Raw genomic sequence first — 27,955 nt, 5'->3', positions numbered from 1 at the left:
TGAGTCTCCCCTTGAAACTGATAAGAGACTCATCTACCGAGAGCTCCCTGAGCAGTATGTAGGCCTCCAAAAATTTGGCCCCCCAAAGTGATCCCGCCTATGACCGGCTTTACAAAGTGAGGCCGGTCATAGGCAGATCACTTTGGGGGGGACATGCCGCATTATCAGTGTAATGCAGGCATTTCCGAATGGCCTTGAACCGTTCTGTGTCATGGCCATACTGCAAAGCGGGATCTGGTAGAGGACGTCCCTGCTCCCGTACTGACTGATACTTGGTTTTTTGACTAGGCCCATATGCAGCACGAGGCCCGAAAATGTCCTCATTTCGGCTGCATTGATGGTGTACTATTCATTGGACCTAGCCAAAAACAAATCAGGGTAGTGTAGGCAATGAACTGTTGGGCGTACAGGTTTGTTTGCTCCACCATATGATTGATAAAGTCATCACGGAAAACATAACTAAAATAGTCTATTTCAGTGTATCCGGAAGTGTCAATCCGGATTCCTGAGTCGCCAACAAACTCAGGAATCCGTTGCTGATATCCTTCTGGGGGTCTCCAGACAGGTTCACGGGAAGGGGGCTCCGGTACTCTTGTCTGGGAGTCGGACTCCTATTACAAGCGGCAAGGACGCCTGTCGGCCGCCTTTTGGGGGACTCATCATCACTGCTAGATGATGAGGAGGACAAGGAAGAACACAGAAAAGTAGGAATTTCCTCATCCTCACTGGCAGATTCGGAGTCGGAGGCAAGTAAAGCATATGCCTCTTCCGCCAGTGGCGGTGGGTGGGAGGGAGTGGCTTGGAAGTGTGTAGTGTGGGATTTTTTTTTTAACCTCTTACCTGTCCCTGTACTGAAGCTCACCCTGCACTAACACCTCTTCTTCAGCCCTGAGGGGCACAGATCTTGGCAGAGGGGGGTCCCTGGCTTCTTCTCTCAGCTCTGCCTGCTGACTGAACATGGTGGGCTAGCAGAGCTGAGAGAAGGGGGCATTAACCCCTCCTCTGCCGGCTGCTATTGATCGCCCAACCATTTGCAGCGCTCCTGGGGAGGTGATGGGATCGCCACCTCCTACCAACTACAGGAGGTGATTGGCGGTGTACACTACACATGACTTATATAACCGGAATCGCCGCAGATCGCCAGTGTAAATCATTCTCAGGACCCCCCTCGGCGTTGTCACGGGATGCCTGCTGAATGATTTCAACAGGCATCCCGCTCCAGTCCTCGCCCGGCGTGGGGCAGAGACCAAAATTCCCACGGGCGTACAGGTACGCCCTGGGTCCTTAAGTACCAGGGTTGTCAGGGCGTACCTGTATGCCCTTGGTCCCTAAGTGGTTAAAAACCATGGCACACAAGTAATTTGAGGCAGATCCAAGCAAAATTTCCGTGTGGAAAGTCTGCCAGGAATCCTTGTGGAATCAAAGCCCCATTGATGTCAATGGAAATTTCTGGTGAGGATTATTTACAGTGAGGAAATTCCTCTGGGGAGGATCATTACTACACTTTTTTTTCATGCACTATAGATGTGAGCTCAATAAGAGACATGAACAGTATAATTATGTGTGTTTTAAGTTTAGCTAGGATGGGCTTGTCTATAATATGACTTATATACCATTCGTACCTCATTTCTTTGGTAAACAGTGCAGAAAGCCAGGTAATCCTGTGGTATCTTCATGTTTACCATAAGTACTGAATAAACAGGACAAGCAAATGGAGAGTCACATTTTTATTTAATTTATTTGTTGCAATGTTTTGAACATATAGAAATGCACTAATTGATGTTAATGGTGTAAATGATGACTACAAGTAGAGTTGAGCAATATATAAGTTCAGCTTTCCAAGTGCTCCAGTTGCCTGGAAAAGTCTTGGGATGACAGTCTTAGGTCTCCTAGGACTCTATCCATCTTTTCCACGCAACCAGAGCACTTGGAAAGCTGAATTAATTTATGCAAACTACTGTAATCAACAGCCAAGCCACCAGGTTTGTTACAACCCAAATTACTGTAAGTTCACTCAACTCTAACTACAAAGTTCTGATCTTCAGATGAATTTGACAGAAAGGGACAATGTGCTGTAGATCTTTTTTAACAAGTGGAATCATATTAACTTTTTTCTGCCTCTTCCTTTTCATCGTCATCATCTTGTTCTCCTTGCAGCTTTTGCCTTGCAAACTCCTCAATCACCACGTCCTCTGCACTAGAATTGAATGACAGCTGAAGATTAGATGTTTGTGAATCAGAGAAAGAGATTTTATTATTAGCAGATCTATAAAACAAATGTCATGGGGACTAAAATAACTGAGGAGTCAATGCACTGCTTTTCCCAGAGTTAGTCCACTTCTTTTCCAAGTCACTGTTGGAGATTTATCAAAACCTGTCCAGAGGAAAAGTTGCTGAGCTGCCCATAGCAACCAATCAGATCACTCATTGCTTTTTTCAGAGGCCTTTTCAAAAATGAAAGAAGCGATCTGATTGGTTGTTATGGGCAACTCAGCAACTTTTCCTCTGGACAGGTTTTGAAAAATCTCCCCCACTGTGTGCAATGTGTCTCCTTCGCAGAGAATAATGCATTGCCTTTTTTGTACTGAAAAACTTTGTGACCAGATGTTAGGTGAAGTAAATAGGGAACTATAGAACACTCTTCAAACAATACTTGTTTGTGGTGTTTTTCTTCACCTGTGGTACTTTTTGTCAGTGGAAGTTTTAAAAAACACAAGATGCTCTAGGTTCAGCAATGTTTTTTCTGCTACAGACCTCCATAGCTTTTTACCTGCTTAAAGGGGTACTCCCGTGGAAAACTTTTTTTAGTTAAACAGATTTGTAAATCACTTCTATTAAATTTTTTTAATCCTTCCAGTACTTTTTAGGGGCTGTATACTAAAGTGAAATCCAAAAAAGAAATGTATTTCCTCTGATGTCATGACCACAGTGCTCTCTGCTGACCTCCATTTTAGGAACTGTCCAGAGAAGCATATGTTTGCTATGGGGATTTTCTCCTGCTCTGGACAGTTCCTAAAATGGACAGCAGAGGTCAGCAGAGAACACTGTGGTCATGACATCAGAGGAAATGCATTTCTTTTTTGGATTTCTCTTTAGTATACAGCCCCTAAAAAGTACTGGAAGGATTAAGATTTTTTTTTAAAGAAGTGATTTACAAATCTGTTTAACTTTCTGGCACTAGTTGATTTTAAAAAAAAAAAGGTTTTCCACGGGAGTACCCCTTTAAATGGGCATTCTGGGAACTCAACCTATCCCCAATCCACAGGACCCCCCCTGTGATCTCCTGTACAGGCCAGTAAGTCATCCGTCCTCTAAGCGCTCCGGCCCCTAACCTTGGAAAGTGTGTGTTTGGGGGGAGAGGGGTTGGTTTTTAACCCCTCTTTCAGACACTTCCTTATTCTGTCTTCATACTGTGCCATTTACATTTTTTACAGAAAAATCTTTGCAAATGTCAAATATGCTATGTTATATATTCCTCTTACCTTGTTGTAACTGTAGGTGTCGAAGATACAAGAAGAAGAAGAGAAACACATACAGACAATGTTATTATGTTCGTGAACTTTTCTAGTTACAATAAAATTTATTGTGGCATGAATGGGAGCTGACTGATGCTGGATCATCAGATAATCTAGTTTAGGGATTCTCAACATTCCTGTACCCTGTACTAAAAAAAATGACCCCATGGCTTTGGCAGTACACTGTGCTATAGCTCACTCCACAGAATGAATGCAGTGCGGATATAAGAGGGATTTTCTAACTGATTTTCCCTGCTTTGTCCATCCATGATGGATCGCAGATTTGTAATAATGCTTTCTTCATTGGATTAAGTTAAAAGGGGGCTTTAGGCTTCTTCCCTTGCGAATGTGATGAAGTCTATATATTTTTATTTTATTCATTTATATTGAACCAACATATTTAATAGCGCTATACAGATATCATCATTGCTCATATGTCTTTCTCCATTGGGGCTCAGTAACAATCCCAATTCCAAATTGTATTGACCTATCAATATTCAAACTCAAGGCAACAGTGCTTAACCCTAAGGCACTGTGCTATACATATTCATTTATATAGCGCTTACCAATTCTGTAGTGCTGCATAGATATTATCACATTGGCCTCTATCCCTGTTAGTGCTCAAAATCTCACTTTGGTACATTCAAGAAACCTTTTTTTGAGTTAAACGTGGTCATGTTGGGAAAAAATCTGCTCTTATGCCCCACTGATACCTCTCTGATGATGCCTGCCCTGCTGTGCTTCCTAGTCTCTGCCTAATCAGTAGCCGTAGCGGTGGTCCAGCATCCACTGATCAGATTAGCAGGTACTTTCTTCTGTAAAGACTAAGACCAAAAAGTTCCTTCCAGCAGGAGCAGGCACAGTTGGAGCATGTTGGTGGCTGGGTACCAGGGCAGGTGAGTACGTTTTTTCCCCCAATACTTACCCCAGCATGGCCAATTTAAAGGGGGTTTCCATATTATAAAGATATCCACAGGATAGGGGATAATGATCTGATTGTGGGGGGTCCGATCTGTTGGGACCCCTTTGATCCCGAAAACGGGAATTGACCGTTCCATTAGAATGGAGCATATGCATCACCACACCATTTATTCTCTATGAAAGCAATGGAAACGGCTGTCTCCAGACATGAATGAATCCCCACTTTCAAGATCTGGATTGGATAGGAAATAACGCTGGCTCATTTTTGCCCTGTATGCGGTTTTCCACAGGACCTAAAACCATGGTCGACCACGGTTTTAGGTCCGGTGGGAAAACCGCATACGGGGCAAAAATGAGCTGACTGGAGTCAGTGTTTCACACCGGTCGGCTCATTGAAATGAATTACATACGGGCGGCATACGGCAGGGATACGGGAGCACCCGGTTTTAACTCCCCCCAGCCGTATGCGGTCCCTTATGGCTGAAAACGTGATTTGAACCCAGACTAACTTTACAAGATGGGAAAACATTTTTAAGTCAAAAAAGGATTCCATGAACAACCCCTTTTATAGAACCTTATAACATTTGGAGATGTTTTGTAGATGAAGATTTATTGTACAGATTATTGGTACAGAAAGAATGAATCATCATTCGCTTTCGGATTACAAAACTATAATGCACCTTTATGAGATCTTGTTGCAATAAAGTAGAGTACTGGTCCCTCAGAACCTAGTAAGGGCTTCTCCAGAACACACCAGCAGCTAGACCTGTCATTTTCACAGTATATGTGACATTCTACTTATCCTGCTCAAAGATGCTTGACAAAACAGTCAGTACATCTACACCAGAATAGAGAGTAAAGCCATGCAGGATTCATAAACATCTTTACCTTCCCCTTTACCAATCTCCATTGAGGTAAGATTGGGAGTAAGAGCTCTTGGTAAAGGAAACTAAGTGTTATAAAGTGTTAGTAACCGATATTTAGACTCACCTTCAGAGGGCTTTGGATGCATTAGAATAAGAGGTAGTTCCACCCCAACATCACTAGAGAATAAGAGGTATATGTTAGAAGTGTTTACACATGCAGGTCCATACAGCGGAGAGTTATTATGTGATTGATTAACTAAAAACATTACAATTTCCAACAATTGTTTTTGCTCTAACAATTATAATTTAATAACTCGTATATTGAAAACTTTACTGTAAATTACCTTGAGGTAAGTTCCCCTAGAATACTGGAAAAATAGAAAAAAAAATAATGTTAGTCACTATTAATGAGAGGAGGATTGGCCTGCATCGCCTCTGACAGGAACTGTAGATTTATTTGTAAAGGTTTGCATGTTTATAAGGTGAGGGTGATAAGTAGCTACTTTGGTGTAACTTATTCCGTAAAGAAACAAAGGATCAATTATGCTAAAATCTAATGAAAGTACTCATCAGGGGACTTTTGAGCTGTCCCAGACACGTCACACCTTCCACCTATTATGCAATAATCATCAGGTTTGGCTGGTATGGCCATTTTTATCCTTTGGTGACCAAGCAATTGTCTTTGTGTTTTTATTGTTGCCTTGCAAAAGCCACAACTTTTTAATTTTTAAATCAACATAACTATATGAGGACTTGTTTTTGCAAAACTAGTTGCACTTTACATTGGCACCATTTTCGGGTACTATGACTTTTTAATCCCTTTCTTTTCAGTTTTTTGGTATGGCAGAATAAAAAAATACAGCAACATTTGAAAATTTTTATTTTTATAACATTCACTTTGTAGGATAAATAATGAGATAGTTTTATGGCTCAGGTTGTTACTAATGTGGCCATACCAAATGTTTTAGTTTTTTTTTTTGTAATTATTTTGTAAGGAAAAATGTATATTTGGGATTAAAAATATATAATAAAATTATATTCTGAAAAACTTTACTTTTTATTAGACCCAAAAGAAGACTTTGAGATGCAATCACCTAATTGCTCATTTAGTGTACTGCATTTACCTATCAATATACAGCTAACAGACAACCTATTCAGCCTTGGCAGGGGCACAGCCAAGTAAATGCAAATACTTGATATACCCTAAGGCCATCATTAAGCCCCCAGCTGCTTGGGAAACCTATCCACGTCCCAGTAGTCATCTCCTGGGGGACATATGCCCAAACACCACTTAGATGCCATAATCACAATTTAAACACGGCGCCTAAGAGGTTTAAACAAAGGGTTTCTTTGTTCCCGGTAGTTTGAAGCAGAAGCCCTGCTGCCATGCAACAGCCGAGCTACCATAATATTGGCATGGGAGACCAGTGCTTGACACTTGTGCCCTGCTAACAAAAATTGTACTGTGGTAATTAAAGCGTACCCATCAGATCCAACAAAAAAACATATTTTTTAATATATCACTCAGTATCTAATCCTGACCATGTACATCTAATTGGTATGTGTCTAGTACCTTTATTCATTTTTTTATTACACTTTTAATTTAGCTCACTAGTCTGAATTCCTCTCAAAGGGAGGGGGCGTGGCCTCACTGTGCAGGTCTCCGCCCCCTCCCTCAGTATGCTGTCTGCTCACATCTTTTCTAGCATTAGCAAAACTACAACTCCCAGCTTGTCCTCACTGACAGTAGCGGGACACAAGCTGACAGTAGGATGATTTTTCCTCACAGCTGTCAATCAAGGACGTCGGTTCATGACATAGGTGATGATGCATGGACACAGCAGGACTAGTATGTGTCCAAGCAGGCGGGGATGGGGGGTGGGGGCGGGGCAGTTGTTTGACTGAATTTTTCAGTATGAAATACTGAAAATTTTCTAATTAAAGCAATTGCAAAACCTATTGGTTTTGCATGCTTTACAACACATCAAAAGTTTTTGTATCTGACAGTGCCCATTTAAGGGGTTAAAGGTATAATCTAATGTGAAAAGGGAGTTGTGATATAATGTTTGTTTATCTGTATTTTGCATTTTTCTGCTTTTAGTCCTGTTCAGACGTGTTTATGTCTGAACAGTTTCTGTGTTTATTCTCCATGGTTTGGGAAGAGTTAACCTTCCAGCCCTTCTGCACTGGGAGGGTATATAAGACCTCTTTAGGTGCTGCTCTGGGATGGTAATTTCACCTGTTACTCTGACCAAGTTTTCATTATTTTAATTTGTCCGTGTGTGTGCACTTATGTCTTCAGTTAGCCATGGCTCCATGTCCTAGTTGTTTGACATCTAGATTTTATCTTGCTTTGTTTTAGTGGTAAATCAATGTTTATTGCATAAGAAACACAAAATCAAAAAACACAAATGTCACCAATAAACAACATTGGCAATAGAAAAGTAAGGCAATGGTGAACAGTCGCCGCCTATATGGACATCAACCCCAGACTATACAGTATCAAGCGGCAAAACATACCCCAATATCAATTTGCAAAAAAGAAAAAGAAAAGACATCTTGCTTTGTTTTAGTACCTAGTGTCAGGTTTTAGTATTCTTGTATTGTCCGTTCTGTATTTGCTTTGTGTTTCCTGAGTCTGTATTCACACTGTGTTTTTTCAGTCATGTTTTGACCCTTGTTTGATCTTCTATGATAGAATCCTATTCTGAGCCTTATGCTAATCCGTCTATCTAAAAGTGAGTTAGCCTTGTGTATGTACCCGTATTGTTTGTATTTAGGATTTTGGTTCCTTCCTAGGCTAGTATCCTGTTGACACTGTGGAGTGTGCCCACTAGCTAGGAGCCTATTTGGCTTTAGTATTGTTGTCCCTCCATGATTGTAGTGGGGTGTCTAGTGTGTTCCTTGTTCAGAGTCCAGTGTGAACAAAGCTTTTGATTTGATGACCCGTTAAGTGTTCTGACATTCAGTTAACCTGATTATCCCCTGCATCTTCTGGTTTTGTCTGCTAAATACTTATCCTCATATCTAGTCTTGCTCATATTATCACATCTGCTTTTAATCTTGATCCTTGTTCTTGAACTGTTTGTTAGTATGCCATATCCTGCCTGGTATATCTGTTTGTAGTTTTTTAGTATCCCTGTTATGTTCCTGATTTGTTTCCCGATATGTACAGTTTGGTTTGTTTAATTTGACTCTTACACCCATGCCCTTTAGCGCAGTGTAGAGTATGTACTCATGGTTGTCGATCCGTCATTTAGGGCGGATGGGCAATAGGAAGGGACAACAGTTGTAGGAACAATTAGGGCTTACTACTCCCATCCCCCTATCATGACATCTGAGTTCATAATCATTGTTGATAAAAGCCTATAAAGACCGTCTCTCTGGTGGACATGGCATGTCAATGCTTTGCAAGAAAAGCCCATTACTTTAAAGGAGAACTTAGTCATTTTTAATTTCCCCTACTAAGTTTTTTATTACATACCCGCCTCTGGATGCCATCAAATTTATTTTGACTTTGTAAGATACCAGTATTCCCATCACCTCTTTGTCCATTCCTGGGCGCATACTGTAAAAATGTTTTACAGATTAACAAAATAATCATTTTAATTTTTTTAATTTTTATAAAGTTATTATTAGGAGTATGGAAGCCATAAAGAACAAAACTAATAAAGAAAACTGCAAACTTGATTTGTGTCAAATCCGATGTCAATAAAGTATATACAAAACATATCCAAACCTCAAGGACGTCACCAGTAATACTGGTGCGTGATGGAATTCACTAACATTAGAGATTTGCTTTAAATACATGTGAGTTTTATTAAATTGAAATAAAAAAGAAATAAATTAATGGTATATATATGTGTGTGAATAAATATCCTAACACAGGGCCCTTGAAAGGATAATAATGTGATAGTATGAAAATGATCAGAAAACATATATTTCACTTTTACTTTGTCCTTGATGTTTGGATATATTTCGTATATATACTATTTTGGCCTTTGATGACACCTAGGGTATAGGTGTATATCCAAGCATACCTCGGATATAATCTAATTGTGAGCTGCAAGAACTGGGATAACACAAATAATAGGTATACATTTACATTGTACTTGATGCCAAGTTAGTGTCTCCATGCTTCAGTTTGCCATCCAGTGCCAAACCACGCTTTTCCTGGTTATTTGCCAATAGTGGAGTCACTGAATATGTTCGTGAAAATGCTGAATTTGCTGCCACAGTATCGCTATAGCAAAACAAGAGAAGAATGTTGATGCCAGAATACCACCATAGATAACACCAAATAATACTGCCATTCAGTGATACTGCTAGCATATCTGGCCCAAATAACACTGCAAGTATTTGCCACACAATACTCCTATTCAATGCCCCCAATAAAAACTTTTTAAATTGAAAATTGAAGACCTTTTGTAATATGGTTGCTAAATAAAGAAAATCCCACCACTAGGGGTCCCCATACCTACTTACACTAACCAGTCCTGCAGCAACATGAGGTTTGTCAATCACCTCCCACCACCACAAGGCAGGGACACACCCCCTTCACCTAAGAGGATTTCTAATATTGAGCTAATAAAAAGAGGTATTTTTATTAAAAAAAAAAATATCTAATTTATTTTATAGAAATATCACAATGGAACAATGGCACCTTTTTTGCTGCAAATTTTTGAAAATCAATGGAAAATTTAAAAATTGCAGCAAGAAAAGCAATGTGGGAACACCTTCTTAGGAGAGATGTATAACCACTATATATGCTGATTGTAGTTATTGAAAGGCTGCAGCTAGAGTTCTCCTTTATTATTATTTTATATTTTTTTCTTATCTCTTTTTCTAAGTTCTCAGTCTTTTTCAAGGTTTTGTTCTTGAAAAGTTTCTTTTTCCCGCAGCTGACTTCACTTGCTAAAGAATTGAAACTTTCTGCTATTGGCTAAAACTATAACTATTGTATCAACAATTTACTTGCGTCAACTCCCCAAATTGGTAGATACGCCCTTCGCTTTTATATACTGATGCTTGATAAAAATAAACAGATTGTTTTCCTCATACAGACGTGTCTGTCATCTTTTCCCATGAGGGAGACACTCTCCTGACTCCAGGGAAGGTTACGCAAACCAAGGTGGAAACAGGGCACTTATGCCAGGGGCATATAGTGAGGAGTAGCAGATCCTTTCAGTTATCCCATATAGAAAGCAGCAGTAGGAGCATTCAGATAGAGCTGGAAGGGGAGGGGTCTTTGAGCTAACAGGTGAGATTTTATAGGGGATGATGTCATCTTGTATTTTACAGGATGTCAGCTGACCCTTGACTTGACTTCCTTTTGACATATTAAGCCAAGTAACTTTCTAAAGTCATAACGTTGATCACATGACCAAATTAGAATAATGAATCTCTTGGATGCAGCTGTGCTGCTATAAACAAATGGTGCTGTTGGAATAGTGAAGGTGAGTGTGCATGGCAAGGGCAAGTAAACAACAACCCGGAGTGCTTCTTTAAACAGAAGTTTGCAAAAAGATGAATTACATAAAAAGATGTATATCACTGACTCTAGCACCCCCTTTTATAAATGATGCTTTTATTAGTGTGATAGATCAGTGCTAGACATACACAATAAAGCTGGCTATTTTGACAATAATCCTCATGAACTTAAAGGAGAACTTCAGAATAGAAAAATTGTCCTCCATACTGCCGGCAGTAAAAAAAAAGATGTACATACCTTCCTTCGCTCCCCTTCAGTAAACGACTCCGGTCTCTGCCGCGATCCTCTTCCTGGTTGCCGGTGGTCGGCGAGTCATACTGCGCTCTGCCAATCACCGGCCACAGCGAAGTCCCGACTCGGCCAGCGATAGGCTGAGGGGCAGTGTGACGTTTTCGGGCCCGGCAGCAGGTAACCAGGAAGAGGATCATGGCGGAGACCGGAGACGGTTACCTGAGGCCCCAGGGGGAGCGAAGGAAGGTATGTATCTTTATTTTTTTTACTGCCGGCAGTATGGAGGACAATTTTTCAATTCTGGAGTTCTCCTTTAATGGCTCATATTGTCTGTGGTCCTATGTTTTATTACTGCTTATCATATCTGTATTCTGTGTTTGTATTGTCTGTTTTATTTTTTCATGTTTTTCTTCAGAATAGATTATTTAAGCTCCTTTACAATTTTTTTTATCACCTGTGGTCTCTTCAGAACAAACTAATATTGTAAACTAAGGAATCATTGTAACAGTTGTCATATTAAAAATGTTACTACTCAACACTGTTTTGGGGAATTCAAAGTTGCACTATTACTATTTATGCTTTTTTTTTTTTCACAATCTTTAGAAATTTACTAAATTGGTCTTTTGACAATAACATTAGAAATGTCCTGTTGCATTTTCAGTGTTATAGGCTGAATGAGGAGGTGAACTCTGATCCATTGTGTTTTGTTTACTTACTTCATTTCCTCGCAGGTAACAATCTTTGTGTATTTGTCGAGTGAGTACAACACCACATCTGTCATCTGTTCCACTAGAGATATGAAAAGAGGATAAATGGTTTTACTGCTTTTAGAATATTCTCTGCATTTTCAATAACATGAAGTTTTTTTTTAGAGTACAAAAAATAAAAAAGAGGATTCAAAACTGACAAAACTGGAGGTGTGGGTGTAGATGTTCAACGAAAGGAAAACCATGGTGCATGGGTTAGTGGTGATTAAGAACATTGGGATATTAAAGGATGCACTAATGGGTTAATACACTCTTCACATTTCACCTACATCCAGTGGTGAGAATATGATATGCAGTAAATCTTACTTCATCTCTGTCACCCAGATAGCTCTTTAATAGGTTGGACATTGATTAATGTGGAAGATAACTAATTTTTATAAATTTTCCCAGGGGGCAATGCCTGTAGGGCCCTCTATACCACCTGTATCTATGCAAGAAGAACCAGTAGCTTCTATCTTACCCAGCCAACTTGAACTATCATCTGTACTGATGAGGAGCAAAAACTTAGAAACAGTCCTGTTCATAGATCAATGTGTCTGGTTTGGCTGATATCTCTAGTCATGTTTTAAAGCCCTATAATGGGTGGGACGTTGATGCTCATGTAGCTATAAATAGATGGCAGAAAGCTGATTACAGGCATGTACTTAAGACACTGCTATTAGGGTTAAAGGATGTTGTCTGGCAAAAAGTTTTTTTTTTTACAAACATGCCAAGGCTACCAACCCCCTTCCCCTAATACTTCTTCACTCAGTCCCCGTTGCCTTTGGTATTGTTGCTCTTGGTCTCCACCATGCTTCACTTTCTGGTGCTTGGGGTCAATACATGACAGTGTCACACAGCGAATCACTTGCCACAGCGGTGTCCTGCCTCAGACAGTTATTGGTTGAGTGACATTCTGACGTATTGACCTTCAGCACCAGGAAGTGGAACACAGCAGAGACCAGGAGCAGCAATACCAGAGGCTATAGATACTCAGGGAGAGGTAAGTAGAGTTTTTTTGGGGGGCAGCCTGAGCATGTTTGTAAGAAAAACTCTTTTCACTGGAGTGCCCCTTTAATGATTGTTATAGAGGGGTCTTCCTCACAGCCCCACTATTAATTAGAGTGGAAAATCACTTAATAATCGTTCTATCTTTCTGGGGGTACCCAGCTCTTTTATTTCAATGAGTGCTATGTAATGCTCCACTGCAGCATTACTAAAGGAGGAATAGGCACATGCTGGCTTCTTAATCTGATAATAGCAGATGATGCTCACAGTAGCACCCCTGCATACAGCTTAGGGACTTAGTGAAGAGTGACTGTATAGCACAAAGTTTATGTCATCTCTGTATTGAGAGAACTAGCCAGATTGCTTACTTTGGAATCAATTAATTAACATAATTTTACATGACTGTCTTTCTTCTTAATGAACTCTATGAATACCTGTGATCTTGATCTTTTTCACAATTTTATTGGTTGAATTGTTGATTTTCACATTGATTGTGACTGGTTCACCGTGATAATAAATCTACAAAGTTAGAAAAGTTAATAAATAAGAAAAGGGCAAGTTAAAAAGATATGAATATCTGAGTCTGCAGGTCAGGAGCTAAACTAGGATTCTATCATGTGTTGCTTTAGTATTCTATAGCTATTCAGAAGCCCAAATAAAGAGCAGTGAGTGTTGTTTGGTGCCTTTACATGTATTTATATGTACAACTATTATAAAATAAAGAACAAGACAATAATTACTTTCTGTAAATAGGCCAAGCAAGTGTATGATCGCTTCTTAACTATTTATTGATATGTAATCACAGGAAAGATCTTCTATATGCTCATATTGCTGTGTGAGATCTATTTCCTCACTATCATTGTGCACAGCCTATGTGATTAACCCCTGCAAACTACCTTTTTAGAAATTTCCTCTCTTCCTCCAAGGTTTATATCCTCCCTATTAATTGAGAGAGCATTATGTCTGTATCAGCTAAATGGAAGGGCATTTTCTATTGAAGATTAGCTAGAAGGTGGCTTCACTTTGCATTCAGGAAACAGACAATAAACAAAATCAGTATAAAAGGTCCAAGTGCTACATTGGGTCAGGGACCCCTTTCATTTAGCATGGCCTGCACATAAAACTGCACTTCTTTTGTAGAATTGATGTCTGCCAGTTGCTGGGTCCTTCCACAATCCATCATTTTACATCTGCTGTGACCAGTTACGCACAATGGTTTCACTATATAATACAAAGTTTGTAATTAACTTACAACTCCACTTGTAACATTTGGCAGTTTAACTTTGTGATCATTTTCCTTTGATGTCTATTTTGCTCCGATGTTTATTTACATCATGGTTTCTACCGTATTCGTCTGTGTATTCAGCCATGTGGGTATAACTGTGAATATGTTCCCTATATTAAATTTTGAAACATGACAGACATAAATAATAATAAAATTTTTACCTCCTTATTTAATGAAGCCTCCAGCTGCAGCGGCTTGTCTGACATCATGAACTGACGAGTGATTTCTGCCCGAGGGGCTGGTCCTGTGACTTCTGGGGCATATTGGACCTTCCTAATGATAAGACGTGCTGTGATCCTAGTTATGGTAAAGATATAAAATGAATACACAGATAAATATTTGGTAAACAGAGCAATAATCCTTGACCCTATGTTCTAACTACTGTACTGTAATAAGCAAAAAAAGATCCTATATGACAACAGCATCTAAGTGCATCTAAATTATGATCAGTTTTATGCTTTATCATTCCATACCCAGGTCTAGGTCTTTGCCTAAGGTTGTCTCCCTTATTCATTGCACTAGGAGAAAGGTGGCCAGGCACTATTGCTAAATTAATATAGCAATTATTTGGGAGGTCAGTAATATAAACAGTCCATGGAGAGGTATAGAAATAATGAAGGTGCAAAAACCTGGCATCTGAAAAGGCTCCGAAAAGCAACAACAGTGATAGAAAAAAAATGCAGGATACACTCACCATTAGTAGTAAAAGTTCATTCTTTATTGAGGTCCATTAAAAACTCGCCGGTGGGGAGATGAGTCAGCATAAAGCTGGGTGAATGGCCAGATGCTGACATTTTGCGGTTGCCCCCTTTCTCAAAGTTAAAGGCATCCTGCATATTTTTTCTATTACCCGTATTCATTGACTCTGGATGCAAAGATCAGTACATAGCTGCTCTCTCATAGGTTTCCATTTTGTAAGCCATATAGGGGGAGATTTATCAAAACCTGTCCAAAGGAAAAGTTGCCTAGTTGCTCATAGCAACCAATCAGATTGCTTCTTTCATTTTGCAGAGGCCTAGTTAAAAATGAAAGAAGCGATCTGATTGGTCGCAACTTTTCCTCTGCACAAGTTTTGATAAATCTCCCCCATAGTGTATAGTTACTGTAGTTTTTTTTACAACTGGATACTTAAAGGGGTACTCCGCCCCTGGCATCTTATGCCCTATCCAAAGGATAGGGGATAAGATGTTAGATCGGTGCGGTCCTGCTGTTGGGGACCCCGGGGATCGCTACTACAGCACCCCGCCATCATTACTGCGCAGAGCGAGTTCGCTCTGTGCGTAATGACGGGCGATACAGGGGCCGGAGCAGCGTGATGTCATGGCTCCGCCCCTCATGACATCACGGCCCGTCCCCTTAATGCAAGTCTATGACAGGGGGCGTGATGACCGCCACGCCCCCTCCCATAGACTTGTATTGACTGGGGCGTGCCGTGACATAACGATGCTCCGGCCCCTGTATTGCCCGTCATTACGTTCAGAGCGAACTCGCTCTGCGCAGTAATGATAGCGGGGTGCCGCAGCGGAGAACCCGGGGGTCCCCAGCAGCGGGACCCCGGCGATCTGACATCTTATCCCCTATCCTTTGGATAGGGGATAAGATGTCTAGGGGCGGAGTACCCCTTTAAGTATTGAATTATATGTAAAGCTATGGATCGATTCCGTTAATGGGGTATGACAGAGATTTTTTTTCTTTTTAATATGTTGCTTTAATAAAGTTATATAACTTTGTAATATTACTTTTTTAATTATAAGTTTTGCCTTATTTATTATTACACTTTGTATGCCAGAAGTAAGACCTGAGACTGGGCTCTCTGCTGCCTCAAACATTTGTGTTGCTTTGTGGTCGTCAGTCTCCCCCCAGCAGAGCGAGTAGTGACTACTAGCATACACCACTTACTTTGCTATAGGCTGCTGTGTACACAGCGCTAAAGACACAGAGCCTCCCCTAGTGTAGGGTATAGTGTAATGCATTAAAATATACAATACACTAAAGAGGCTTTTTGTCACAAGCACTGTGTGCATGATATCGCTTTAACAGAATAGGTAAGGTGGGACCTGGGTATGAGCCAATACAAATACTGGTGGCAGCAGAGAGCCCCGTGCCATCTCTTACTGCTGACGCACAAAGTTTAAGTAAATAACACAAAAATATTAATTTTTTAAATAAAGTTATTTTACAAAATAATTATCAACTAAGCAACTAAATCAGTGTATTAAAGGAGAAGTCCCATGTAGAAAAAGTATTGTGTTTTAAATGCAGAAGCAAAAGTTACATCACTTTGTAAATCACTGACTTTACCCATCTTGTAAGTAAAACCTGTTTTTCTAGCTTCTTTGTTCAGAGAGGAAGTTCAGCAGCTCCCTGTTCTGATGACTTGCGACCCCCCATTGAGCTGCATTATGCAGGGGGCCGTGATGTCACAATTTCCCATAGTTCTGCAGCTTAGCCAGCTCTGTGCACGGCCAGGGAACCTCCCATGTGCAGCTTCTGCCAATCATAGAAGCCCCAGTGAGCTGAGCAAGCGTCTTCATCTCCTCGGCAGGGAAGCATCTGACAGCCAGCTCAGTGTTTATAAGAGCAAGAACGATGTCCCAAGAAGCAGAGGGGGAGGGGAGATCCCTGCTTTCCCCTGCACTGATCACAATCTGACAGCAGGTCAGTCTGAAAGAACGATGTCCTGAGAATAGAAGCAGGGGAAGGGAAACACTGAGCCTGCTGTTAGGAAAGTGATCAGTGTCTAGGTCAGTGCATCCCAACCAGGGTGCCTTCAGCTGTTGCAAAACTAAAACTCCCAGGCATGCTGGGAGTTGTAGTTTCACAACAGCTGGAGGCACCCTGGTTAGGAAGCACTGGTATATTCTGGGCTACTACTATGATGAACTGAAAGGCATTATGGGAGACAGGAAGTCAGGGACCTCCATGGACCAGGAAGTACCGATCTTTCAGAGGGGATTGCAGGAGAAGGGAGAGGGTGAGATACATGAGGAGCAGATTGTCAGAATGGTGAGCTGATGCACTTTCACATAATATAAAAAAAAATTTGTGACTTGGTCCATGATACTTCTTCTTTAAAGCAATAAATGCCAGGAACCATCCAATTACTAGTTACCTGGGGTCCTGGCGGCTTTTTTTAAACTATGATTTCTCTGAAATGCTAAAGCACAGTAAATCATAGTGTTCTGGGACCCCACTCCCTGCACCTGTTTCATGGTTCAGGAATAAGAAGACAGATTAAAGGTTTCCTTTAAAGGAGAACTATCATGCACAAAAATGTATCCTTGGGATATGGTATTTATCCTTCGGATAGGGGATAAGGTTTAGATTGCGGGGGGTCTGACCCCTGGGACCCCTGTGCAATCTCCTGCATGGTACGCTGGCTCTGCCCACACAATGTGGTGGCCGATGTGCCTGCTCCATGTATCTCTATGAGAGAGCTGGAGATACAGCGTTTGTGCTGGAGTTGGCATGCTCCGTTCCTGGGGAGAGCCGGGTCCTTTGGAATGTTTTTATGCACAACAGTTCTCCTTTAATTGTTAAAATCCTTTAAATGTACTTCTGCTTTACAAGGTGAGATTGAGCTTTTCAGTACAGGTAATCATTTGTCAGAGTTTGATGTTATTATTGATAGAATGTGCTTAATGCAGCTGCAGTTTGTCCTTAAAGGGGTACTCCACTGGAAAACATTGATTTTTAAATCAACTGGTACCAGAAAGTTAAACAGATTTGTAAATTACTTCTATTAAAACAATATTAAAGGGGTACTCCACCCCTAGACATCTTATCCCCTATCCAAAGGATAGGGGATAAGATGTCTGATCGCGGGGGTCCCGCTGCTGGGGACACCACAATATAGCATGCAGCACCCACCGTATCTGCTTCCGGAAGTTCTGGAGGTTCTGGCTCCCGACCAAGGGGACGGAAGATCTTGACATCACAACTCCGCCCCCGTGTGCCTTCAGGCCCCGCCCCCTCAATGCAAGTCTATGGGAGGGGCGTGACGGCTGTTGAGCTCTTGTCTTTTTTCAACCTATAAACTATGTAACTTTTTGTTGTGACCAGTTCCTGATGTAGACTCTTCCACATATTCACAGTTCTAATGGTAAGAAGGCTTGTGCCCCTTTACAGTTTATCTATTTGGCTGTAATTATTATTATAATTAGAAGCAACAGAATTTATACATTAGGTGATGTACAATCTAGTCACTATAAAGAAGCATGTTCTTACTTTTTATGGACTTTCTCCTCTGCATGTTCTGCACAGAAGCTTTTCACTTCAAAATCCACTCCACAGGGCTGTTAGGAGAATTAGACATATCAAGAAAAGAGGAATAAAAAGAGAATTATTCTGTTGTTATTTTTATTTGTGCTCAACTTTCTTCATTGTATTTTGTAACAGATTTTATTAGAATTTCCGTCATGTACAAATAGGAAAACAACAAAAAGCAAACACATACTGGGAAGAGTATCTGGTTTTAATATATATCCAAAGAGAGAAAGGCAAAGTAAATTTTGTCACAATTTCTTCATTGTTTAAACCGATAACGACCATGGACGTCTATGCTCGTCCAATGGCCGTTAACGGGGTATGATGCAGGCTCCCGACTCCCGAGCAATCCACTGCTGAGGTAGCCTGGGAGCTTACCTCTCCTGCTTCGGCGGCTTCGGTGCTCAGAATGATAAAGCCCTGCAGGGCCAGGCTTTATCAATCGAGCGGAGAGCACACAGATCAATGGAATTGTATGTAACCCCATTGATCTGTATGAGGAATCAAATGATTCCTCCTAAAAGTCCCCTAAGGGGACTAAAAGTGTAAAAAAAAAAAAGTTTAAAAACACACACAGTAACCCCTTCCTTATTAAAAGTCTAAATCACCCCCCTTTTCCCAAATTCCATATAAAAAAATATATAACCATTATAAAAATAAACATATATTGTAGCACCACATGCCTAAATGTCCGAACTATAAAAATATATTGTAAATCAAAGTACAAAATAGCATAATTTTGGTCACTTTTTATACCATAAAAAAAGGAATAAAAAGCGATCAAAAAGTCCGATCAAAACAAAAACAGTACCAGTTAAAATTTCAGATCATGGCACAAAAAATTAGCCCTCATACCACCCCGTACTTGGAAAAATTTAAAAGTTATAGGGGCCAGAATAGGAAAATTTTAAATGTATTAATTTTCGTGCATGTAGTTATGATTTTTTCCAAAAGTACCACAAAATCAAACCTATATAAGTAGGGTATCATTTTAATTGTATGGACCTACAGAATAAAGATAAAGTGTCATTTTTACCAAAAAATGTACTGCGTAGAAACGGAAGCCCCCAACATTTTCAAAATTGTGTTTTTTCTTCAATTTTGTCTTACAATTACCGGTATTATTTTTTTCCCCATAGATTTTTGGGTAAAATGACTGATGTCTTTGCAAAGTAGAATTGGTGACGCAAAAAATAAGCCCTCATGGATTTTTAGGTGCAAAATTGAAAGGGTTATGATTTTTTAAATGTAAGGAGGAAAAAACGCTTGGTCCTTAAGGGGTTAAATGACCGAGGATTTCTTTTGTTGCTCATTGCAGAACTGCAATTGTTTTAATATTTTGCTGTTATTGAAATTACTTCATATATACCTTGAAATTCTAACATTGACTATCAAATTTTTGTTCTGATCAGTGGAAAAACCTTCCACCATCTAGTGGAATGGTCACTCTATAAAGATACTGAACATAAGATCAGGATATTAAATGATCCTGACCCAGGTTTCATACCCAGGAGTGTTTCAATGGGTATGAAAAGTGCAGAAGAAAAGTTGACCAGTTGCTCATAGGAACTAATCAGATCGCTTCTTTTTATCTTACAGAGGCCTTGTCAAATTGAAACAAGCAATCTGGTTGTTATGGGCAACTAGTCAAATTTTCTCTGCACTGGTAAGTCTTATACAAGTCTATGGGAAATGTATGTTACTGCTTAACTTCCAAATGGCTGGAGATATATAGTATATCGATAATACTGTTATGGAGCTGGATGTGGATCCTCTAACCTGTGTGGCTGATGACTCGGACCGTATCGGGGAGCGGAGTATAAGGTGTTGCTGGTCTTCACCAGAGCCCGCCGCAAGGCAGGATGGGCTTGCTGCGGCAGGCGACACCCAAGTCGCTACCACCGACACGGCTCGACCACACAGGTAGCTGGGCAAGGCGAGGTACTGAAGGATAAGGCAGTAGCGTAGTAAAACGTAGCAGAAGGTCAGGGCAGGCGGCAAAGGAGTGAAGTCAAATAACGTAGCGGGAAGGTCTGGATCAACGGGTAAGGCAAACAGGCAATATGGAACGCTTAATCTTGGGCTAGGGGCACTGAAGATCCGGCAGGGAAGTGTGGGAGGTACATTATAAATGTAGTATCAGGTGCAACAACCAATTATGGGTGCACTGGCCCTTTAAATTTCAGAGCTCCGGGGCGCACATGCCGGAGCTGAGACACAGAGGAGGAGGCAGCAGCGGAGCATGGTGAGTGACGGGCTGGGATTCGCATGTGGGCGCATCCAGCGATGCGAATCCCCGCCCCATCGGCAGACGGGGACACAGGAACACTGGGCTCACAGCAAGAGCTTGCGGCCGGAGTGCAGAGTGTAACAAATATAGGATAGTTAACTTAACCCTACAACACTCCACAAGCTCCCCTTTGCAACTCCTGGTGAGTGCATCAGTCCGGCTTAGAGGCCACACCCTCCCCTCATGCCATGCCCCATCTCACAAAGACATGCCTACCCTTTAAGCCACACCCCTTTTATTTTATACCCTTTTGTGCATCAGTCTGGCTGGCAAAACAAGCCCACTCCTACAAAGACTGAAAATATCTTCATCACAATTCAGCCCCACCTGGGGATGGGATTATGATGACGGCATATGAGGATGATATATGTGGACAGGATGTGGGGACAGGATAAAAGGTCGGAATATGAGGACAAGATATAAGGATTGAATATGAGGGCGGGTTATGAGGTCAGAATTTGAGGATGATAAATGAGGACAGGAAATGGGTAGTGGATAAAAGGTTGGGATATGAGAATGGGATATGAGGATGTGATATGAGGTTGGGATATGAGGATAGGATAAAAGGTTGGGATATGAGGTTGGGATACGAGGGCGGTATATGGGGACAGAATATGGAATCAGGATATTAGGATGGGATAAAAGGTCAGCATATGAGGTCAGGAGATGAGGTCAAGATATGAGGTCTGGATATAAGATAGGGATGTGAGGACAGGACATGAGGACGGGATATGAGGATGGAATATCAGGTAGGGAAATTAGACCAGGATGTGAGGTGGGGATGTGAGGACGGGATATAAGGACGGGATATGAGGTCGGGATACTAGGAGGAGATATAAAGGTGGGGATATGAGGACGGTATGTGAGGTCAGGATATGAGAATGGCATATGAAGACGGGATATGAGATCAAGATATGAGGATGGGATGTGAGGACAGGAGGTGAGGACAAAAGCTTCCTCCTTTGTTGCTTTCCCTTGCCCACAAGGATTAGGTCGGGAAAACCAGGCAATGCCAGGTACTCAGCTAGTTTATTATATATATATATATATATATATATATATATATATACAGTATATATATATATCTATATATATATATATATATATATATATACATATTACACATATTTGCTACAGAGAAACACCATATAATATACAGTGTTATATATATAATACACCTATTATATGATAAGAAAACAGTAAAAAGCAATTATTCTCTCCAGATTTTATGAGAAATGACAGAACTAGTTGACTGCCCAGCCTATAAAATTTGAAGATGCCAATTATCTTGCTTGAATTACTAAAATGTCCAGAAAGATGTCTTTATGAAGATGAATACCGGTATATGTTGTCACATGATGGTAAGTTTAAAATTTTTCTGTAGCAGTACCTTGAAAAGTAAATATGCCTGTATTGATCAATGGATTAACCATACATTTTGCCATGGATTTCATAGCATAAAAATTAGATTTCTACTCTGTTCACTTATACTGCATTGCAGTACATTAGTTGTCACCCTCTACTATAGTCCTAAACAAAGAAAAATCTAACAAATTAACATTATTTTAATAGAAATGTAAGCAAAACATGTTCCTTATTTGTTTCAATGCTTACCTTCCCAGTATCATCTGGTCCCGGTTGCAGTGTCACTGAACAAGGCAAGTTCTTGACTATCTGAAAATTAAAAGATAAAAGCAAAATAAGATGTGTTGTGCTAACTCTTGGTAACACACAGTAGTTAGTGACATTACTCACATTAAAGCAGAAAGGAAAGGCATTAACGCCCAGTTTTGCACGCAGTTTTTCTTGTAATGGTGTTAGTGGTTTCTTGTCCTCAGGCAATGGGGGGTACACTTGGCAAGACTGCACAAAAATGTCCTTTCTGAAACTCAAGCCAATGAGCTCCATGTCATCCCGACCATAGCGGAAAGCACACGTCAATACCACAAACACTAGTAAAATTACACAATGGGAGAATTAATATGAATGGCAGACACACTGAAGGGTATTGTAAAAGTATATAAATTAGAAAGCCAAACTGAAACAGTGTGCCATATAAGAAACAAACAACGAGCACTTTTCTTCCAAATGTGAAGACCAATACAAAAAATATTGTTCCAATGCCAGTCATACTGTTGAACATCATGGCAACGGATCAATATTTTTGTATTGGTCTGAAAATTTGGAGGAAACATTGAAAGTTTGTTCTTTACAAATAGAATTTAATTATCACATAGAAATGATGCATCAACAACGACTTGCTTTTTGTAGCATTTATTTTACATTATCTAAAGAATGGTTTTGCATCAGGACAAATTAGCTAGAATATTTAGATTACCTTTCTTGTCCTTTTGATATTCTGGATCAATTAAAATCACCCCATCTGCAAAAAGATAAAACATTATGGTAAGATAGATTTACTATAAAAACTACAGTAATACTACAATGGCAATATATATACGGTAACCACTGACCGACAGGCTCTACAAATTCCACATGATCCACAAAGTCCCGCTTTCCAAGATACATTGATAACTGGAAGAAGAGGGAAATAGCGTTGTTAATAAATATTATTATAGTATACTGTCACGATGCCGGCTGGCAGGTAGTGGATCCTCTGTGCCAGAGAGGGATTGGCGTGGACCGTGCTAGTGGATCGGTTCTAAGTCACTACTGGTTTTCACCAGAGCCCGCCGCAAAGCGGGATGGTCTTGCTGCGGCGGTAGTGACCAGGTCGTATCCACTAGCAACGGCTCAACCTCTCTGGCTGCTGAAGATAGGCGCGGTACAAGGGAGTAGACAGAAGCAAGGTCGGACGTAGCAGAAGGTCGGGGCAGGCAGCAAGGATCGTAGTCAGGGGCAACGGCAGGAGGTCTGGAACACAGGCTAGGAACACACAAGGAAACGCTTTCACTGGCACGATGGCAACAAGATCCGGCAAGGGAGTGCAGGGGAAGTGAGGTGATATAGGGAAGTGCACAGGTGAACATACTAATTGGAACCACTGCGCCAATCAGCGGCGCAGTGGCCCTTTAAATCGCAAAGACCCGGCGCGCGCGCCCTAGGGAGCGGGGCCGCGCGCGCCGGGACAGGACCGACGGAGAGCGAGTCAGGTACGGGAGCCGGGGTGCGCATCGCGAGCGGGCGCTACCCGCATCGCGAATCGCATCCCGGCTGGAGGCGGTATCGCAGCGCCCCGGGTCAGTGGATCTGACCGGAGCGCTGCAGTGAGGAGAGTGTAGCGAGCGCTCCGGGGAGGAGCGGGGACCCGGAGCGCTCGGCGTAACAGTACCCCCCCCCTTGGGTCTCCCCCTCTTCTTAGAGCCTGAGAACCTGAGGAGCAGACTTTTGTCTAGGATATTGTCCTCAGGTTCCCAGGATCTCTCTTCTGGACCACAACCCTCCCAATCAACTAAAAAAAAAGTTTTCCCTCTGACCTTTTTTGATGCCAGAATCTCTTTGACGGAGAAGATGTCCGAGGAGCCGGAAACAGGAGTGGGGGGAACAGATTTGGGAGAGAAACGGTTGATGATAAGTGGTTTAAGAAGAGAAACGTGAAAGGCATTAGGAATACGAAGAGAAGGAGGAAGAAGAAGTTTGTAAGAGACAGGATTAATCTGGCACAAAATTTTGAAAGGACCAAGATAGCGTGGTCCCAACTTGTAGCTAGGGACACGGAAGCGGACATATTTAGCGGAGAGCCATACCTTGTCTCCAGGGGAAAAAATGGGAGGAGCTCTTCTTTTCTTATCCGCGAACTTCTTCATGCGTGATGAAGCCTGTAAGAGAGAATTTTGGGTCTCTCTCCATATGATGGAAAGATCACGAGAAATTTCATCCACAGCGGGCAGACCAGAGGGCAAGGGGGTAGGGAGGGGGGGAAGAGGGTGACGGCCGTACACCACGAAAAATGGGGATTTGGAGGAAGATTCAGAGACTCTGAAGTTATACGAGAATTCGGCCCATGGTAGAAGATCTGCCCAATCATCCTGGCGGGAGGAAACAAAATGTCGTAAATAATCACCCAAGACCTGGTTAACTCTTTCTACTTGTCCATTGGATTGAGGATGATATGCAGAAGAAAAATTTAATTTAATCTTGAGTTGTTTACAGAGAGCCCTCCAGAATTTAGACACGAATTGGACGCCTCTATCCGAGACGATCTGCGTAGGCAACCCGTGAAGACGAAAAATGTGTACAAAAAATTGTTTAGCCAACTGAGGCGCTGAAGGAAGACCAGGAAGAGGGATGAAATGTGCCATTTTGGAGAATCGATCAACGACCACCCAAATAACAGTGTTGCCACGGGATGGGGGTAAGTCAGTAATAAAATCCATACCAATCAGAGACCAAGGCTGTTCGGGGACAGGCAGAGGATGAAGAAAACCAGCGGGCTTCTGGCGAGGAGTCTTATCCCGGGCACAGATAGTGCAGGCACGCACAAAGTCCACAACATCCGTCTCCAGAGTCGGCCACCAATAGAAGCGAGAGATGAGTTGCACAGATTTCTTGCTGCCTGCATGACCTGCGAGATGGGAGGAGTGACCCCATTTGAGGATTCCGAGGCGTTGGCGTGGAGAAACGAAGGTCTTTCCTGGAGGAGTTTGCCTGATGGAGGCTGGAGAAGTGGAAATCAGGCAGTCAGGAGGAATGATGTGTTGCGGAGAGAGTTCAACTTCAGAAGCATCCGAGGAACGAGAGAGAGCATCGGCCCTAATGTTCTTATCGGCAGGCCGAAAGTGAATTTCAAAATTAAATCGGGCAAAGAACAGGGACCACCTGGCCTGGCGAGGATTCAGCCGTTGGGCAGACTGGAGGTAGGAGAGGTTCTTGTGGTCGGTGTAAATAATAACTGGAAATCTTGATCCCTCCAGCAGATGCCTCCATTCCTCAAGTGCTAATTTAATGGCTAGAAGCTCTCGATCCCCGATGGAGTAGTTCCTCTCCGCCGGAGAGAAGGTCCTAGAAAAAAAACCACAAGTAACAGCATGCCCGGAAGAATTCTTTTGTAGAAGGACAGCTCCAGCTCCCACTGAGGAGGCATCAACCTCCAATAGGAAGGGTTTAGATGGGTCAGGTCTGGAGAGCACAGGAGCCGAAGAAAAGGCAGACTTGAGCCGTTTAAAGGCGTCTTCCGCTTGAGGAGGCCAAGACTTGGGATCGGCATTTTTTTTGGTTAAAGCCACGATAGGAGCCACAACGGTAGAAAAATGTGGAATAAATTGCCTGTAATAATTGGCGAACCCCAAAAAACGTTGGATAGCACGGAGTCCGGAGGGGCGTGGCCAATCTAAAACGGCAGAGAGTTTGTCTGGATCCATTTGTAGTCCCTGGCCAGAGACCAAGTATCCTAGGAAAGGAAGAGATTGGCATTCAAACAGACATTTCTCTATTTTGGCATAGAGTTGATTATCACGAAGTCTCTGAAGAACCATACGGACATGCTGGCGGTGTTCTTCTAGATTGGCAGAAAAAATCAGGATATCGTCCAGATATACAACAACACAGGAGTATAAGAGATCACGAAAAATTTCATTAACAAAGTCTTGGAAGACGGCAGGGGCGTTGCACAGGCCAAAGGGCATGACCAGATACTCAAAGTGTCCATCTCTGGTGTTAAATGCCGTTTTCCATTCATCCCCCTCTCTGATGCGGATGAGATTATAAGCACCTCTTAAGTCCAGTTTGGTAAAGATGTGGGCACCTTGGAGGCGATCAAAGAGTTCAGAGATGAGGGGTAGGGGGTAGCGGTTCTTAACCGTGATTTTATTAAGACCGCGGTAGTCAATGCAAGGACGTAGAGAGCCATCTTTTTTGGACACAAAGAAAAATCCGGCTCCGGCAGGAGAGGAAGATTTACGGATAAAGCCCTTTTTTAAATTTTCCTGGACGTATTCAGACATGGCAAGAGTCTCTGGGGCGGACAGAGGATAAATTCTGCCCCGGGGTGGAGTAGTGCCCGGGAGGAGGTCGATAGGACAATCATAAGGCCTGTGAGGAGGTAGAGTCTCAGCTTGTTTTTTGCAAAAAACATCCGCAAAGTCCATATAGGCCTTAGGGAGACCGGTTACAGGAGGAACCACAGAGTCACGGCAAGGGTTACTGGGAACCGGTTTTAGGCAGTCCTTGAAACAAGAGGGCCCCCAACTCTTGATCTCCCCAGTGGACCAATCCAGGGTTGGGGAATGAAGTTGAAGCCAGGGAAGTCCAAGGAGAATTTCAGAAGTGCAATTGGGGAGGACCAAAAGTTCAATCCTCTCGTGATGAGGTCCGATGCACATTAGAAGGGGCTCCGTGCGAAAACGTATGGTACAGTCCAATCTTTCATTGTTTACACAATTGATGTAGAGGGGTCTGGCGAGACTGGTCACCGGGATGTTGAACCTGCTGACGAGAGAGGCCAAAATAAAATTTCCTGCAGATCCGGAGTCCAAGAAGGCCACAGCAGAGAAGGAGAAGGCAGAGGCAGACATCCGCACAGGCACAGTAAGACGTGGAGAAGCAGAGTAGACATCAAGGACTGTCTCACCTTTGTGCGGAGTCAGCGTACGTCTTTCCAGGCGGGGAGGACGGATAGGACAATCCTTCAGGAAGTGTTCGGTACTAGCACAGTACAGGCAGAGATTCTCCATGCGGCGTCGTGTCCTCTCTTGAGGTGTCAGGCGAGACCGGTCGACCTGCATAGCCTCCACGGCGGGAGGCACAGGAACAGATTGCAGGGGACCAGAGGAGAGAGGAGCCGGGGAGAAGAAACGCCTCATGCGAACAGAGTCCATATCCTGGCGGAGCTCCTGACGCCTTTCGGAAAAACGCATGTCAATGCGAGTGGCTAGGTGAATGAGTTCATGTAGATTAGCAGGGATTTCTCGTGCGGCCAGAACATCTTTAATGTTGCTGGATAGGCCTTTTTTAAAGGTCGCGCAGAGGGCCTCATTATTCCAGGATAATTCTGAAGCAAGAGTACGGAATTGTACGGCATACTCGCCAACGGAAGAATTACCCTGGACCAGGTTCAACAGGGCAGTCTCAGCAGAAGAGGCTCGGGCAGGTTCCTCAAAGACACTTCGAATTTCCGAGAAGAAGGAGTGTACAGAGGCAGTGACGGGGTCATTGCGGTCCCAGAGCGGTGTGGCCCAAGACAGGGCTTTTCCAGACAGAAGGCTGACTACGAAAGCCACCTTAGACCTTTCAGTGGGAAACTGATCCGACATCATCTCCAGGTGCAGGGAACATTGGGAAAGAAAGCCACGGCAAAACTTAGAGTCCCCATCAAATTTATCCGGCAAGGATAGTCGTAGACCAGAAGCGGCCACTCGCTGCGGAGGAGGTGCAGGAG

General features: G+C 42.2%; 2 protein-coding genes across 9 annotated transcripts in view; one reads left to right on the top strand and one right to left on the bottom strand.

Annotated features, from left to right (window-relative positions):
* Positions 1-1,719: 1,719 nt before the first annotated feature.
* ARR3 (arrestin 3) overlaps positions 1,720-27,955 on the bottom strand; it is a 42,981-nt gene continuing 16,745 nt past the window's right edge. For 2 of the 7 annotated variants that reach the window (XM_056539573.1, XM_056539574.1), the window contains 13 exons: positions 23,094-23,154; positions 22,958-23,002; positions 22,375-22,571; positions 22,234-22,293; positions 18,291-18,358; positions 14,225-14,360; positions 13,213-13,297; positions 11,741-11,813; positions 9,408-9,545; positions 8,787-8,870; positions 5,647-5,670; positions 5,427-5,479; positions 1,720-2,197 (listed from right to left, as the gene is read on the bottom strand). In XM_056539573.1, coding sequence (XP_056395548.1) covers positions 2,181-2,197; positions 5,427-5,479; positions 5,647-5,670; positions 8,787-8,870; positions 9,408-9,545; positions 11,741-11,813; positions 13,213-13,297; positions 14,225-14,360; positions 18,291-18,358; positions 22,234-22,293; positions 22,375-22,571; positions 22,958-23,002; positions 23,094-23,154 — 1,041 coding nt within the window. In that variant the 3' untranslated portion in view covers positions 1,720-2,180. Of the gene's footprint in view, positions 2,198-5,426; positions 5,480-5,646; positions 5,671-8,786; positions 8,871-9,407; positions 9,546-11,740; positions 11,814-13,212; positions 13,298-14,224; positions 14,361-18,290; positions 18,359-22,233; positions 22,572-22,957; positions 23,003-23,093; positions 23,155-27,955 lie in introns of all 7 variants that reach the window. The other 5 variants (XM_056539570.1, XM_056539577.1, XM_056539575.1 and 2 more) reach the window with 5 other exon arrangements.
* The window catches only part of LOC130291123 (phosphatidylinositol 3,4,5-trisphosphate 5-phosphatase 2B-like), a 131,604-nt gene continuing 120,088 nt past the window's right edge, over positions 16,440-27,955 (top strand). For both annotated transcript variants that reach the window (XM_056539568.1, XM_056539566.1), the window contains exons 1-3: positions 16,440-16,721; positions 19,929-19,995; positions 21,843-21,980. The gene's annotated coding sequence lies outside the window, so the exon portion shown is untranslated. The remainder of the gene's footprint in view (positions 16,722-19,928; positions 19,996-21,842; positions 21,981-27,955) is intronic.

The sequence above is a fragment of the Hyla sarda genome, chromosome 9, assembly GCF_029499605.1.
Source record: "Hyla sarda isolate aHylSar1 chromosome 9, aHylSar1.hap1, whole genome shotgun sequence".
Classification (NCBI taxonomy): Eukaryota; Metazoa; Chordata; class Amphibia; order Anura; family Hylidae; genus Hyla; species Hyla sarda.
The sequence above is the reverse complement of the archived record's forward strand: the minus strand, read 5'-3'. Positions and strand labels throughout refer to the sequence as shown.